The sequence below is a fragment of the Lates calcarifer genome, linkage group LG8 (assembly GCF_001640805.2).
Source record: "Lates calcarifer isolate ASB-BC8 linkage group LG8, TLL_Latcal_v3, whole genome shotgun sequence".
Classification (NCBI taxonomy): Eukaryota; Metazoa; Chordata; class Actinopteri; family Centropomidae; genus Lates; species Lates calcarifer.
The window spans coordinates 4,572,462-4,586,833 of NC_066840.1; the positions used below are offsets into that span (position 1 = coordinate 4,572,462).

Consider the following 14,372-nt stretch of genomic DNA (forward strand, 5'->3'; position numbering starts at 1 on the left):
GAGTGCTGGTTAAAAGAAAACGCTGACACAAAATTGTTTGAGGTAAGCAGCAAATAATGCTTTTTGAAAAGTTGATTTGAAACAAACTACTTCCTTTCACATTAAAAAAAACTTACCGCTCTGGCAGCACATTTTCCTCTCTATTTTGGTCCCTGGTTTCCATAGTGATGGGATGAAATGGAAATTATTTCGGCAGACCTACATTTGGATGTGTTGATTTTTTTGAATCTGTCCACTTGGGTAATCATGAGGCTGTTATGCAGTAGAGTGTAATAGTTGTCACTGCTGGGAAATTCGCCTGGGATGATATTTTAAGTAGCACGCACAGTTGGACACCTGTTGGGGTCAAATTTTACTGGAGGTGAAAGAAGTTGCTTAAAAGAAATCAGCCTTCTGTCTGAAAATAAATGTTGCTGATTTCAGTATTTAAATATGTTTCATCAAAGACACAAAAAGTACTTGAATTGAAAAATTGTTTAGCAGAGATTTATAATGCCCAGCCACTCTCAGCTTCAGTGTGCTGCCCTAATTGGATATTTTCTGATTTTGTCATTGTTGTGTAGTCTCTTCTTGCAATCACATATGTTTGTAAGTTTGTTTAAAAGTAAGAATAACCTGCAAGACATAAAAGAAACAGTTCTGAAGTGTAACTCTGGTGATACAAGGTTTAAATAACCTTGCTCTGCCTCCATATCTCTCTGCCACATTCCTTGTCTGTCTCCCTTGTTTCAATCTTCATATTGTGGTTTTTTTTTTTTTTTTGTGCTTCTAACCTCAGGCATCTTGGAGGGCCATTAACCAATCCCTGTACTTTCAGACAGATGAAACATGGCCAAGACATCGATATTGTATGATTCATGCCTGTGGCTTAAGGTTCTAATATTTCTACCAACCCCTATGTCTGGCAAAGCCACAGTCACTATTTATCACCTCTATGCCTATGCTGTTGAGATAGGTGTTATACTGCAAAATATTGTTTTTAGGAGCGTGTGTGTTTGTGTGTGTGTATGTGTTTCACTGAGGTATACCACAAATCAAACCTCCACATTGCTTTGTCCTTGAACAGGGTCCTAAAGCACTGAAGTAAGATGAAAACAGGCATCATTTCATCTGCTTTGAGTAAACATGAGAATTAGTCACAGCCTGTCATAGTTAGCATCTTGACAAATTATACATTGCTTTCCTCAGGACTAAATGGTTTTTACCACAAGTCTATTATCTTTTCAATTTAAGGAACATTATTGATATAGAAAACAGGAAACGAAGATACTGAAATGACATAGATTTCCCATGTAAAACATCCAATGCAAATAAGAATGATTGATGGAGATGTAAATAAGATTACTGAACTCTCATTCATAAGGAAACAAATGGTTAGAAAATACCCATATTCTTGTAATGATGACATACAGCAGGATAGGCAGTAGCCTGAGGAGGCTTTTTCTGATCTAAGACATAGCACTCCAGACTGCCATAACTTTTCTTCACTTTTTTCATGGGTTTGTTTGCTTAAAAATAAGCTCATGGTAAAAAAAAAAAAGGAGCCTTTCTGCCAGCTCCAGCCAGTCGTAGCTCAGCTACCATGATTGTAACATAGTTGATATGCCACAATATGGTGACAGATTGTTGATATATACAAGGAAATAATGCCAGCACTTGACAGTCGCGTTATCTTATAATACTGAAAATATTGCTTATAATTTAGAGGCAGTCTGCAAACAGGAGCTGAAGTTACATAATTGGAAAGCTTAGATTGTTTGGTTTCATAAATAAGTTTAATTGTCGTGATGCATCAAATGGTATTTGGTGATAAACAGACAGAGTAAAATTAATGTGATGCCGCATCAGGAAACTCGTAGAGGTTATTAATGAGATGCTGCAAATGCCCTCCTCATTTTGACAAATATATATGAATGCGATAGCTGCAGCAAGAAGGTTATATAACATTAACGCCAAGTCTTTGAGTAATTGACAACAAACATTAATGTCAAGTAATCCCTGATTAATGTCCACTCTAAAGCTACACTATTTCAACACTCTGGTTGCTGATACCACCCCACCCCACTTCTCTCTAATCTAGAGGCCGGATTTGAGCAGTTCCGCGTGGCAGAAAAGGCTCATGGGAACTGGATGAAACTCTACCTGGAGGGAAACACCTCTGAGGTGCTGAGCAACATGGGGAAAAAGGTGCTGAAGCAGTATCTGGAGGCCCTGGCCGCCATGAGCTCGGCTCTCAGCAAACAGCTGGGCAAGTACGACATGTACTCCATGATCGCAGGAATGGTCTTTGTATTTCAGGTGAGTACAGAATAGTTTCATTCATCCTACATGCTCTGCATGAATCATCTTAATGCCCAATTTCCAGTGGTGTTGCTCTTAACTACCCCAATAAAGAAATGAGGTCTCCACTGTTCATATATACTGCTTAAACCATGCTAGGTTTGTTCAGGTTGTATCAGTTAAACAAAAGTCTGATCTTGAAACTTTTTCCTCTCCTCCTCTTTCCATTCTCTCCCTCTCTCCCGGCCCTTAAGCTCCTGTTGATCTTACTGCTGGCGATGCCTGAAGCCCTCAGTGGCGCCGCAGCAGTGGACCTCCCAGTCCTCTCAGCCTTGCTCTCCCTGCCTTTCTACCTCCTGTGCCTGCTGCTCGCCTCAGTTCACGTCTTAGTGTGCACATCTGCTGAGAGTTCCTGCTACTTCTGCAGCCTCTCCTGGGGTCTTGTGTTCACTGCCGTTGCCTTCTCCTCAGCAATGTTTTGTATTCTGGTCTCCATGGCAACACGCCGATTCCCCCTAGGACCAAAGATTCACAGCAAGGTGAGTTTGTGCACCTAAATATACCACCCAAACACAGGTTGTGACAAAGATGTGACAGATGTTTGCCTGCAGAGATCTACACATAGATCCTTTACCTGTGTACAGTAAGCTGGATGTGAACTTGTTCATCAGTTCAGCTGCTTTGCTACTAGAATATTAAAGAGACAAGTGAGGAGAAAGATCTAATGTTGGTGAATCCAGCTGTCTCTGGGTGGAAAACGAACTCGCTGCTGTTTAGAAGAAAGATTCTTGCACTTACATAATAATTTTTCCCTTCCTGCGGGTAAAGAAACATCACCTATGAAACCATCAGAATTTATTCTAGAGAAAATCTACTAAATCTACCGAGGCTCAGGGGGGTGGCACACTCCTGTCTATTGTACGCCCACTTTGTGATTTAGCAAAGTTAGCAAAGTATTTACTAATGCAGCTTTAAATCACTTGAATGTTCCTGTACTGTGAAACAAAGGCCTGAGAAAGAAAAGTTTTAGTAGATTTTCTTGGATCTGTGACAACTGAAAAATCACTCTAGCAAAAAGAGGCTGACAAGAAGCAAGTGGCTTTTAGTTGATTTGAGACTTTAGGCATTATTTTGAGGCATTATTTAAATTAATCAAACAGTGGCTTTATGCACATGTGTGTTTTTAATGGAAGATGGCAAAGAGCCTTGTTAAATACATTTTAATTGTGCTACAGTAATGCATAGGAAACTGGCAGGGTAATGATAATGTCGACATTTTTAATGCAGTAATTCACCCTTAAATATGTTGACCCATAAAAACGATATTATTTCATGTTAATGTTAGTATAACAATCTCTTTATAAGACAGCGCAGTGACTGTGAGAGGCACAGAAAAGGTATTATTTCTCAGACTCTGGAGTTTAAATGTTAAAGCCAATGGTTAAAGCCAAAAACAAAATGTGAGCTGCTACAGTCTACTCCACATCCCAGAGGTCAGAGCCTTCCATTGTGTTCCAGATCCATTAAAAACACCACACATTTCTGAAACACACTGCTGCATTGATGAGCATAATCCATCATTTAGAATATGTTTTATATTTTTTCAACACGGCTTCATAACCCTGCAATCATTGCACTCATATCAAAAATGTTCAAGTCTACCAGAATTGAATCTGTGCAGATCACCGTGTCTCCAGCTAGACGGTGTCTCCCACTCTGCATTACAGAAAATTTCGCTCTACCTTTTCATTGCCAAAGGAAGGTGACAACTGTGTGGTGTAATGGAAAAAATGAAAATAGGCCAAGAAAACTTAACTATTACCATCAATATAAGGGTGTGTTTGGAAAAAATACTGTAAATGTGCTGTTGAACATGAAGTTTTATGAAAGTCAGTGCACCAGTAGGACTCTGCAAGCACTATTTAAAGCTTTTTCTGCAAACAGTGAGACCTCTGGCAATAAGACCAACTTGAAAACAGACATTAGTAGCATCTGACCTAATTCACATTGCAAAAACAAATATTTCACTAAAGTTGCATTGGTGTGATTTTTTGAACTGAATGGGATTAAAAGATGTGCAGAAAATTCTTGAACAGAAAAAGAATTAAACATGACAAGGGCAGTCATGAAACCACCATGTCACCATTAAGGAGCTATGTTGAAATGGACCTCAACAAATAAAGTAAATACCAGCGATATGTACATTACTCTTCTAAATGTGAGCAATCAATCAGATATAACAAGACTAGTTATTCAGAAGGTGGAATCTTTCAGTCTATAGTGTTTGTTTAAATTGGCCTAAAAGATGAGTCCTCTTTGTTGCTGCTCCTCTTTGCTCATTATAAGTTATCTGTAAAGGTTACATCTCATTTCCCTCCTGGGAACTTTTGAGAAAGTGCTGACACGGCAAAAAAGTCAGAAGAAATCCACTTGGCCCATTAAGTTGGGTGAAGAAATAAACTTCCAAATCTATACATTGGAGCATGTGGAGGAAATATACAGAACTGTAGATGTTTCTGTGACTCAGCCTTCCTTGAAAGAACTATGGAATATTTGTATTTGAGTTTGAATGTCACACAAATGTCAGCCTCAGTGTGCACATACTTCACTGGGGAGTTAATGACTGGACTTGTAAAGAGAAATGTGTCTCCTCATCCAGCAGCAAATTCTCGAGAAATTACCAGACTTTGGCTTGAGAGGTGACAGAGGGACAGAAAGTTGAGGCTCAGCTCAACAAACAAACTTAACAAACACATCAAACACATATGAACAAATGATTTCCAGTTCATTATGGTTACAAGTAACAACTGATTTCATCATTGTGTAACGTGTGACCGTTTTTTGATTAACTGACTAATCGTTAGTCTATTTAAATGTCACAGAATAATGACAAATCAAAAAGTCTACAAACAAACAAACAAATTATTTCAATTTCCTCTGAGCAAACCCTCTGACTTTAGAAGAAACTGTTGGGGCGTTTCACTTGATAAATGACTTGACTATGATCAATGAATTATTAAAACAGTGGTGTTTCAGCACTACTGTCAGTGTGTCTGTGTGTTATAGTAAATGACTAATGTCAAGAAAGAATTACAACAAACAAGTATGATTATATCTTAAATGCTTATGAAAAAAACTCTGCAGCAGAATGACAGTGCTAGATCCTGAGTGGCAAGACTGTTCCAGGCCCACAATTTAAGTGATACAAGCAATAAAAACTGTATTTTTTATGGATAATGAGCTTGAACTGTAATCTGTCCTCAATTATAAAACCTGTCATTTAGTTCTGAATCCTGCTGCAGATATAATTTTAACTGAAACTTTTAAAGGAGCTATTTGTAAGTTTTGCTATCGCTACATGGCCAACGTTACCATTAACAGCTGTTTACTTACCAGTCTAGAAGAAATGTTGTGAGTTCAGCATCAACTTTAATTCCTTTTCTTGCAAAGAGCTGTCTCCAGCACCGGAAATAAACAGCAATGTTTTGCTTCTAGTTCTGTCACAACTTTTTTTTCTGTATACATTAGCATGCTAACAAGCTAGCTGTTGCCTGACTGGCCTACCTCATCACTTTCCAACAGGGGCTCATTGTAACATCCAGACTTCCCTGATGAAGTAGAGCTGCTCAGAGGGCATATTCTAAACTCTATTGTATTGTGATATATTGTAAACACAGCAATAGCTGAAGCTCTTGGCAAGTGATCATCACCACCACCTGTTTCCGGCAAGGAACGAAGTTCAGCAGCAAGGAAAACTTTCAAATAGCACCTTAAACTAGTCTTGATAGAATCAATATTAAAATCTCACTGATTACTTTGAAAGGAAAGCATTGATTTGTCCCATCTGCCATTATATACTCTGGGGAGTGTACAGAAGTGCGTCCTGGTATCATTAAATGTTTCATATCTTGTTTCAGAAACAGTGATTAAGCATTTACAATCATGGCCCATTTCCATGGCCAAAATCTTTATCTCTGTAATAACCTGTGTGAGGAAACACAATTAGTGGACTCTGTATCCTCAAAGTCATGCCTGTCAAACTCATTTTGATATTGATATTAAACAATGAAGCTGTTTTATTGTTACACTATATTAGTACTGGTAATGAATTTGCAGGAAAATTTTTAAAGATTTTTGTCACTGGATCAAAGCAAATCTGCAATTGGGCGTCTTTTTGGAGAGTTTTCAGCAAAATTCAATTTACTAAAGTGCTTCAAAAATACAGCTTAAGTTACCATCAAGGAGGAGAAAGAAAGAAAATATTGTGCAACAAAGTTCTGAGATGAAAGAAGGAAAGGGTACAGGTTCAGGTACAGTGTTGTTAGATCACTTGAATCAGTTTGGATCTAAGTGCAAAGCTTTGCCTGGTTTGGCTTGACAAATGACTGCATTATGGGTGGCATCCAAAACTTTTATTAGAGGTATCCTGATTAGTTTCTCTGCTGGACAGAGTGAGACTGAGGAACTGGAAGATTTAGTACCCTTACCAACTCACCACTTAAACAAAATTGTGATTAGAATTCTAGTTGAATGAATTTTAGTAACCAAAAGGTGAGTATACTTTATTTAAAGCAGTGGTTTCTATGAAGGAGGTTACAAGTGAGGGAATATTTGAAAAGAGAAACTGGAGAAAACAGAAATGCCAAGAGTAAAACCTGCTGTATTAAAAAATGCTAAGACCCCCTTAACAAATGTATTCATTGAATCTATCATGACTTTTATAAGGAGCTTACTTAACTCTGAGAACAATACAAGAGTTTAATGAGCTTTCTTTTTTCCCTGAGTGAAAATAACTATATTTCAAAAGAGAAGGCTGGAAAGTCCTGTAATAGAGGACTGAGTCAGAGAGGCTGTTTCACAACTTCATGATAGAAAGTCAGGTTCAGTGGTGTGCCAGTAAAATAATCAGAAATCATATACTCATATCATACCCAAGAATGGTTGTAGTAATTCCAAAGGCATCACAAGTGATTCCGTTTTCATACTTACGTTGCCTAAAATGGTAGGAATATGGTCATTAACTGGCATTGATGCAGACAGGGCACAAAAGATCCTTTTAGGAAAAAAAATATTAGATTTTAGACAAAACATTTACGATTCACATGTTTCACTGTGCTTTGTCATGATGCAGAGAAGGTCTCTGTCAGCAGCAGAGCAATATCCTTTATCCATCCTGATTTATCCATCTTGATAAAGCTTCAGTTCAGCTTTTGATTGATTGATGTCCCACTGTATATGTCGGCCTTGAGGCTACTGTTATTTCAACCTTTAATGCTTTTCAAATCAACGGAAGAGCATAAACAAGCCATCTTTTATTATCTCAATAGTAAAATAGTCTTTTGATAATTACAGCAATAGCTTAACATTTTGCTCATTCATTTTTTGGCACAGAGTTAGATAAGAAGTCAGTGCTATAGTGCTATATCTGTATAAAGGCACAGCACCTTGAAAGATCACTGGTTAACATGTTATATCTAATTTGTTTAATCTATTTGAAAACGTATAAAAAGTATAAAACAGTTGCTTTTGAAGTGTATCAAATGCTACTGCTGACAGTACTCCTGATCCTAAGTCACTAGACATTAGTTTTTTAGAAGGTTTGTACAGAGAAAGCATGTCAGAAATATAATTTGGCCCTAGTCCAGTAAGTGATTTGCAGACCAGTAGTAGCATTTTAAAATCGATTCTCTGACTTACTGATAACCAATGCAAAGACTTTAGTGTTATATTTTCATGTTTCTTTGTTTGGTAAGAACTCTTCCGGCTGCATTGTGAACAACATTTTTGAAGTTGTAGTTGCCCAAAAGTTTTCTTTGATAGATTTGAGAGAAGACTGTTAAAATGTTTTTAACTCAGGATGAATGTGTTGATTGATTTTTTTTTTCTTTTTAGATAGGAGTCCTCCTAGCCTAGTAAAAAGCTTGATGTCATTACTCATTTAATATGATAGTATGAATGCTAAATTTAGAGTACACACACGTTTTTGGCCGACTCACAGTTCACTTCTTTCCAGGCAAAGACATAGTTAGTTACCATAGTCATGTGGTGACGATCAAATGTGACACTCAAATATTAGCACTAGTATTGTTAGCATTAGTATGGTAATGGTGGTGATCAATTGTGTCAAGGCAGCAGTGAGATCTAATCATGGCAGACTAGAGTTAATTTGCCTTAATGGTGTTGTCATTTAGGACCTTAAAAGAGGTGAGTGTGAAATGTAGTAACTGTTCTATATGCAGATGATACTTATCTTAACATTTTCAGTTTACATCTTTTTCTTTATGTCATAAAACTGGTTAAGCTCAAGTATCTCTTATGAGTTAGAAAATAGATGAGTAAAACTGAATCAGTAGAATACCAATAGGGTATTATCAATTCTATATAAATGCAAATGGTTCCTAAATTATTTCAGGGATATTTCCAGTGCGTGCCTATGTATTCCATCCACTTTGAAACAATGCAATGAACACAATGAGTTTGCAAAAGACTTCAAGGAAGGAAAACATGAGAATTTTTGCTTTTGTCATTTCACAATTTGACAACCATTGGAGGAGGAGAGAAAGACTGGAGCAGGGAGCAATGGAGCTGGAAAAACATATTAAAGCTCCCTTTGGGCCATGACATGTTTTATCTCAAAAACAAAGAAGTTGTAGGCATGCAGGACATCAATCCTCTTGTCAGTAATGCAAGGGTGGCTCAGAGTTTTGTATGTACAATTAATTAACAGTGTCTGCTTAATCAAAGACTGGACTCATTCCTGATACATGTGTTGACTAAACATACAGGGTATTTAATCTGGAAGATGATCATGAAAACTTGTAAGTATAGATTTTCATGTAAAAGAACCTAGATACTAATAATGTATGATGATATATGCAACCTAGAAGCTGTTTATTCTGTTCTTGCCACAGTTGAGTGGCACATTTTGGGGGTACAACTACCAGTGAATATTTAATGTCACAGCATGTTGTATAAAACAATAATAGCCTGTAGTTTTGTAACAGAACAAGTATGAAACAGCCCAGTCCCACTGTGACATAACCACTGTAGCCTGCAGGTAGTGCATGTGCAGGTTCAGCCTTTCTTTGTTTCCTAGGTGAAGGCAGGCTAAGATCTATGTCTGTATTTGGTGGTTGTTTGTTGGGCTAAAATATTGCTGCTGAACTAAGAGGTTGGCTGAACTTCATTTGAACTTGCTATGTGTGGCAAAGTGCTGTCAACTTCCAACAAAATACTTTGCATTCAAGTAAGTGATTGGACTAACACCAATCTTACAAATGTGATGGAAGCATTTGTAAGTGACTGAACACAATTAATGAATGACAGCTCATGGTCACTATCTGCAGTGCCCTGGTGTGGAGCGTGATTTTATGTTTTATCAGAAAATCCATGCATCATAAAGAGCAGTCTGAATAGTGTCTTTTTGTGTGAACAGAGTACCCATCATGAGCCACAGTTTTCTCTTTTTGAAATCTTTTTGAGTTTAAAATGATCTGTGTGGGTAACAGAGCAGGTATAAGTGGTAGCAAATTGGACTCTTCTATTATGAAGAACATGGGTCATTTAGATGGGTTTATTTCAGCACCTGAAGTAGATTGGTATGAATCACCCAAGCAGTAATTTGATCCAACTAATTGTCCCATTGAGATTAACAATAAAATTATAACTGCCAATAGATAAACAGCACAGAGGTGGGCGAGTTGAAAAGAGGTTGAGTGTCTAGTTTGGCTTGTGTGGCTGTGATAGTTGCATCATTTGTAAATAGTATCAAGCTAAAATGGTCTTAAATAGATTTGCTAATGCAGAAAATGTAATCCTAAAATTTGGATTGGTCCTAGCTGTCCACAGAATCTCATGGGAATCTGTTTGCTGTTTATGAGATACACAGCTGAGAATCAGATGAGCAGACGAAAAATGTGACCTCTTGTCAGAAGCAAACATATGTTTGCACACTTACTCAGTCATACAGAGCACATTTGGGACATTTTAATATTCCTTGCTTCAAAGCTTCTCTTCTAATGCACTTTTACTTTCCTTCCTAGTCTCCACTGAGGAGCAGTGGCAGTGAGTGGTCACTGTCAGAGCTGGATGTGTTGCTGCTGGCTGGCACCATCGGACACACTCTAAGCTTGGCGTCCAGCAGCTTCGTAGAGGAAGAGCACCAAACTTGGTACTTTCTGCTCAGCACACTGTGCCTCGCCGTCTTCCAGGATGTCTGCCGCAAGTACTTCCGAGAGCAGAGGAGCCCAGTAGAAGAAGAAGAAGAGCATATCCTCCCTTCCAAAGACTGTCATCCTTCTGCTCACCCTAAGGCAGAGATTTGCTCAGAGAAATGGCTAGCATTAGCCACGCCACCTTTCACCCTGGCCTGCTGCCGGCTCCTGCGCTCTCTCAATCAGACTGGGGTACAATGGGCTCATCTTCCTGACGTTGGACACTGGCTTAACAGGTTCAGTTTACCAGTCTTCTAAAATTATGAATTGTTGCACAAAACTAAACTAGAGAGCCAATGGAAAGTTCTAAAACTATGGAACTCCAAAAAGGACAATGTTAGATACACAATTCAAGTAACTAATCATATAGATGAATCCAGAAAAATGTTACATTTTTAATGTTAAATGATAACTTTGTATGGGTGATATGGGGAATGCTTTACCAAACAGTTGCGTATATACAGTATATTCATTTGGAGTACTGAATTAAGTCCAGTATTTATATATTCTTTTTGTTTGTTTGTTTCCACCAACTCCTGGGGGAAATATCTGGCTCTTTAGCAGTTAAACACTTCCCTGTATTCACCATCTTATTGCTGCCTTTGGCTTTCTGCAGTTTGGCACTGGGTAGGTAGTGTAAAGTGGATTTATGGCTGCTTTTTCATGCAAAACAACTGCCTGGAGGTGACCAGTACAGTAAAGTTGTTGAATGCAAAACCAAAACAATAAGCTGAAAGATGCTATGAAGCTCCACATTACTGAGGGGAACTGTATGGTCAGGTGATAACTGTCAGTGTTTGTCACCACAAGTGATGCATTTTATTTTACACATAGGGCTACTGTTAATACACAAATTTTGATAAGACTATATTTAACTCAGCAAGGCTAGCCACCCTAGCTGCCCAGTTGGCTTGTTTTACAAGACACCAAAGCAAAGAGTGTTTAAAAAAGTGTTAACAGCAGTGGCTTCCTGGTTGATTCAGAATTACCATGTTAGCATTATGATTCCTAAGATGTTCTCCAGGGGAAAGGCACCACTGTTTGAATAACAAAAAGAGTGGTGTGCCTCTCTCTTTTTCAGTTTCTCTGAAGTGTTTGTGTTCCCCATCAAACAACACAAAAGACCTCTGTATACAGTATGTAAAGTGATGATATTGAAGATCTAAGTGTATCTGAAAGTGGAACTTAATACAAAATCTGCTAAATGCATGCATAAATGCCTTAAGTATACTGATTCCATACTGACTCCAGCATTACAGTTTTATCTCCACTACTGGTAAGGCTCAACAAAGAGCAAAAGCTTGAGTATGTTGTTTATTCTGACAAACAATATTGTATTATGGGTTGTAATGAACACAGGGCTGCTAGCAGAGCTGAGGACTATTAGTCTTGTGTTTTAGTGTATAGTATATTTTTCTTTTTAATAGGGGTATGTGGGAACATGTAGGTGACAGGACATTACAAAAACTCATTTTTAATACAGCTACAGTTGAGGGTGAGAGGAGGAAGAAAATGTGGTGCAATGTTGAGTGAAGAGTCTTCTTTACTGTTTTAAGTACTGACATTCAGCAGTCTCACGGTGATAGAGCATAGTAAAAAGGCAGAGACACCAATTTGTCCAAAAACAGTGGCCTCAGTAGACTAGAATGCAATGCAGCAACATGATGTTCAATTTCCATTTGTCTCTCCACCTACACATAAGTGTAAGAGATCAATGTAACAAGTTCATTCCTGCTCTCTGGGGATTATTGAAAGCCATTATGGGAAATATATGATCTTACCTACTGAAGTAGCCATAGACGAGGCCAGATGAGTGAAATACACAGGGAAATTACACTTGATAACAAAATAAGTCCCTGAATAATTTGGTCATCAAAGACACTGAAGGGAAGGTATACGGTGTTAATGCTAAACAAGCTTGTTCCTCTGACACTGAAACATTTTAAAGTGTTTTTGCTGGCTGAGAAGCTGACAAGACCCTATACTTAGCTTTTTTTAAAAAAAAAAAGATTCAAGAAGGGAAAATAGCCCTCTGTGATTGCTCACACTGTAGAAAAACTGTGATTTCTCTACACAAGTGTGACTGTCTCCGAGCCATTAATATTCTGTCAACAGCACAGGGCAGGGGGATTATGGTTTGTTCTTTAACATGCATCACATTGCTGGAATAGAGATGTGGATTCTGACCTTTTCCCTGTCCAGCTTTGCCCTTTCTTCCTACCTGCACTGCCTGTTGCTTGGATAATGAGATCTAGGTAGCGTTACACCTCATCTTGTCTCAAAGTATCCAACTTCCACTACTGTCTGATCCAGCTAACGGCTAAATACACCGCTTCTATTCAACTTTGATACGTCCTTTGAGGTCTTATTGCCTGCCTGTGCTCAGTGTGGCATAATTTCACACTGTATAGCCTTAAATCCAGTGAACAATTGAAGATCTGTGACTCTTTAAAGTTTAAACTACTGCTGGAGGATATGACTGACAGTGTTTTATCTCATCAAAATGTTCTCTGTTGCTCAGAAAATACTCTACTTCAAAGTTTAAGCTTTGTTTTTTGATATATTAAATTGAAATCACTTAATTCATTTTCATGCATCATATATTTTAGGTTTAATATATTGAAAACTGTGTTCACAGACATGTTAAAAATGAATTAATTTCAGTTTGAGTTTCCAAAGAGCCCCTCATATCAGAATCCAGGGTCTTTTCTTCACCCCATGACTGTTTGTCTGTCTGTTGTCTTTTTCTAGCTCCGAACACAAGATGGTACTCTCCCTGTTGACTGCTTTCTGTTTGGTTCTTATCTACCTCCTGGTTCAAAGACGGTGTTCATGGGTCTCCAAGGTTGCCCTCGCCCTCGGACTTTTGGGTGTCTACAGCTACCGGGCAGCTGTTGGCAATGTCTTGTTTCCCTGGCAACACTCTGGTCATACTATGTCCAAGTAAGTTTTTGTGAACCCTGGGACCATGATTTCATTCACCATAACAGTTGGCAAGTTGCTGTCCCCTGTTAGTGAGCTGATTTAAAGTGCCAGGTTGTGCTGTGATGCAACTGAGCGTGCAGGCTGCAGTGCTGCATGTGTCATCTAGGACAAATGCTCAGACCCACTTGGCTCTAACTCTGATGATGAACTGCTCTACCTTTTTTTTTCCTTTACTGCTACCTACAATAAGTGTTGACCTACACAGTGTACCCTCAAGTCCTAAAAAATGACACTAATTACATTTGAAGGGGCATGAAGCAATCTATGACTGTCGATTTAAATTGGCAGCCAGTAAGAATTGCAGTAGTATTGACTTGTCTTTTCTCCTCCAACACAAGTCTCTAGCCAACAACTCCACCCACTTCTCCTGTCCTCTGCACCTGATGAAAACAAAGTCACATTTTCACAACACACAGGAGTGTGCTAGCTAATTAGAGCAAAGATTGAACAGGGAAAGTGAAGAGGTAATATATCACCATGCAGAATATTGGAATAATAGTTTTGTAAATTTGCTTTTCATTTGTCTTGAAAATGAGGTTTGTTCTTTGTTCTTTGTTTTTGTTTTTGTTTGTTTTTTTTTTTTTTTTGGGGGGGGGGGGGGGGGGCATTGATCGCCATTGCTGAGCAGTAAAAAAAGCCAGTAGATGGAGGGTTTGGAAGTATATGGTCACTCTTGTGGGAGAGTGTGCAAAACAATAGTACAATAGTACAGGCTGGAAAGTGAATTTTGAAATTAAAAGTCTCAGTATCTGTTGGTACTGAATAGCTTCTAGAGCTGTCATCAGGTAAAAATTATATTTGTTCTCCATTGGTTTATGACCGAATACTTATAAAGCCAATGACATTTCCATCAGCCTCAGCCATAGTTTTTGCTTAGTACTATTAGCATGCTAA

At 38.3% G+C, this 14,372-nt stretch overlaps 1 protein-coding gene across 1 annotated transcript in view; it reads left to right on the forward strand.

The window, feature by feature from the left end:
• Positions 1 to 14,372, forward strand: part of pigg (phosphatidylinositol glycan anchor biosynthesis class G) — a 54,777-nt gene that overhangs the window by 22,051 nt on the left and 18,354 nt on the right. The window contains exons 7-10 of the mRNA XM_018669774.2: positions 2,081 to 2,298; positions 2,535 to 2,819; positions 10,323 to 10,729; positions 13,245 to 13,436. Coding sequence (XP_018525290.1) covers positions 2,081 to 2,298; positions 2,535 to 2,819; positions 10,323 to 10,729; positions 13,245 to 13,436 — 1,102 coding nt within the window. The remainder of the gene's footprint in view (positions 1 to 2,080; positions 2,299 to 2,534; positions 2,820 to 10,322; positions 10,730 to 13,244; positions 13,437 to 14,372) is intronic.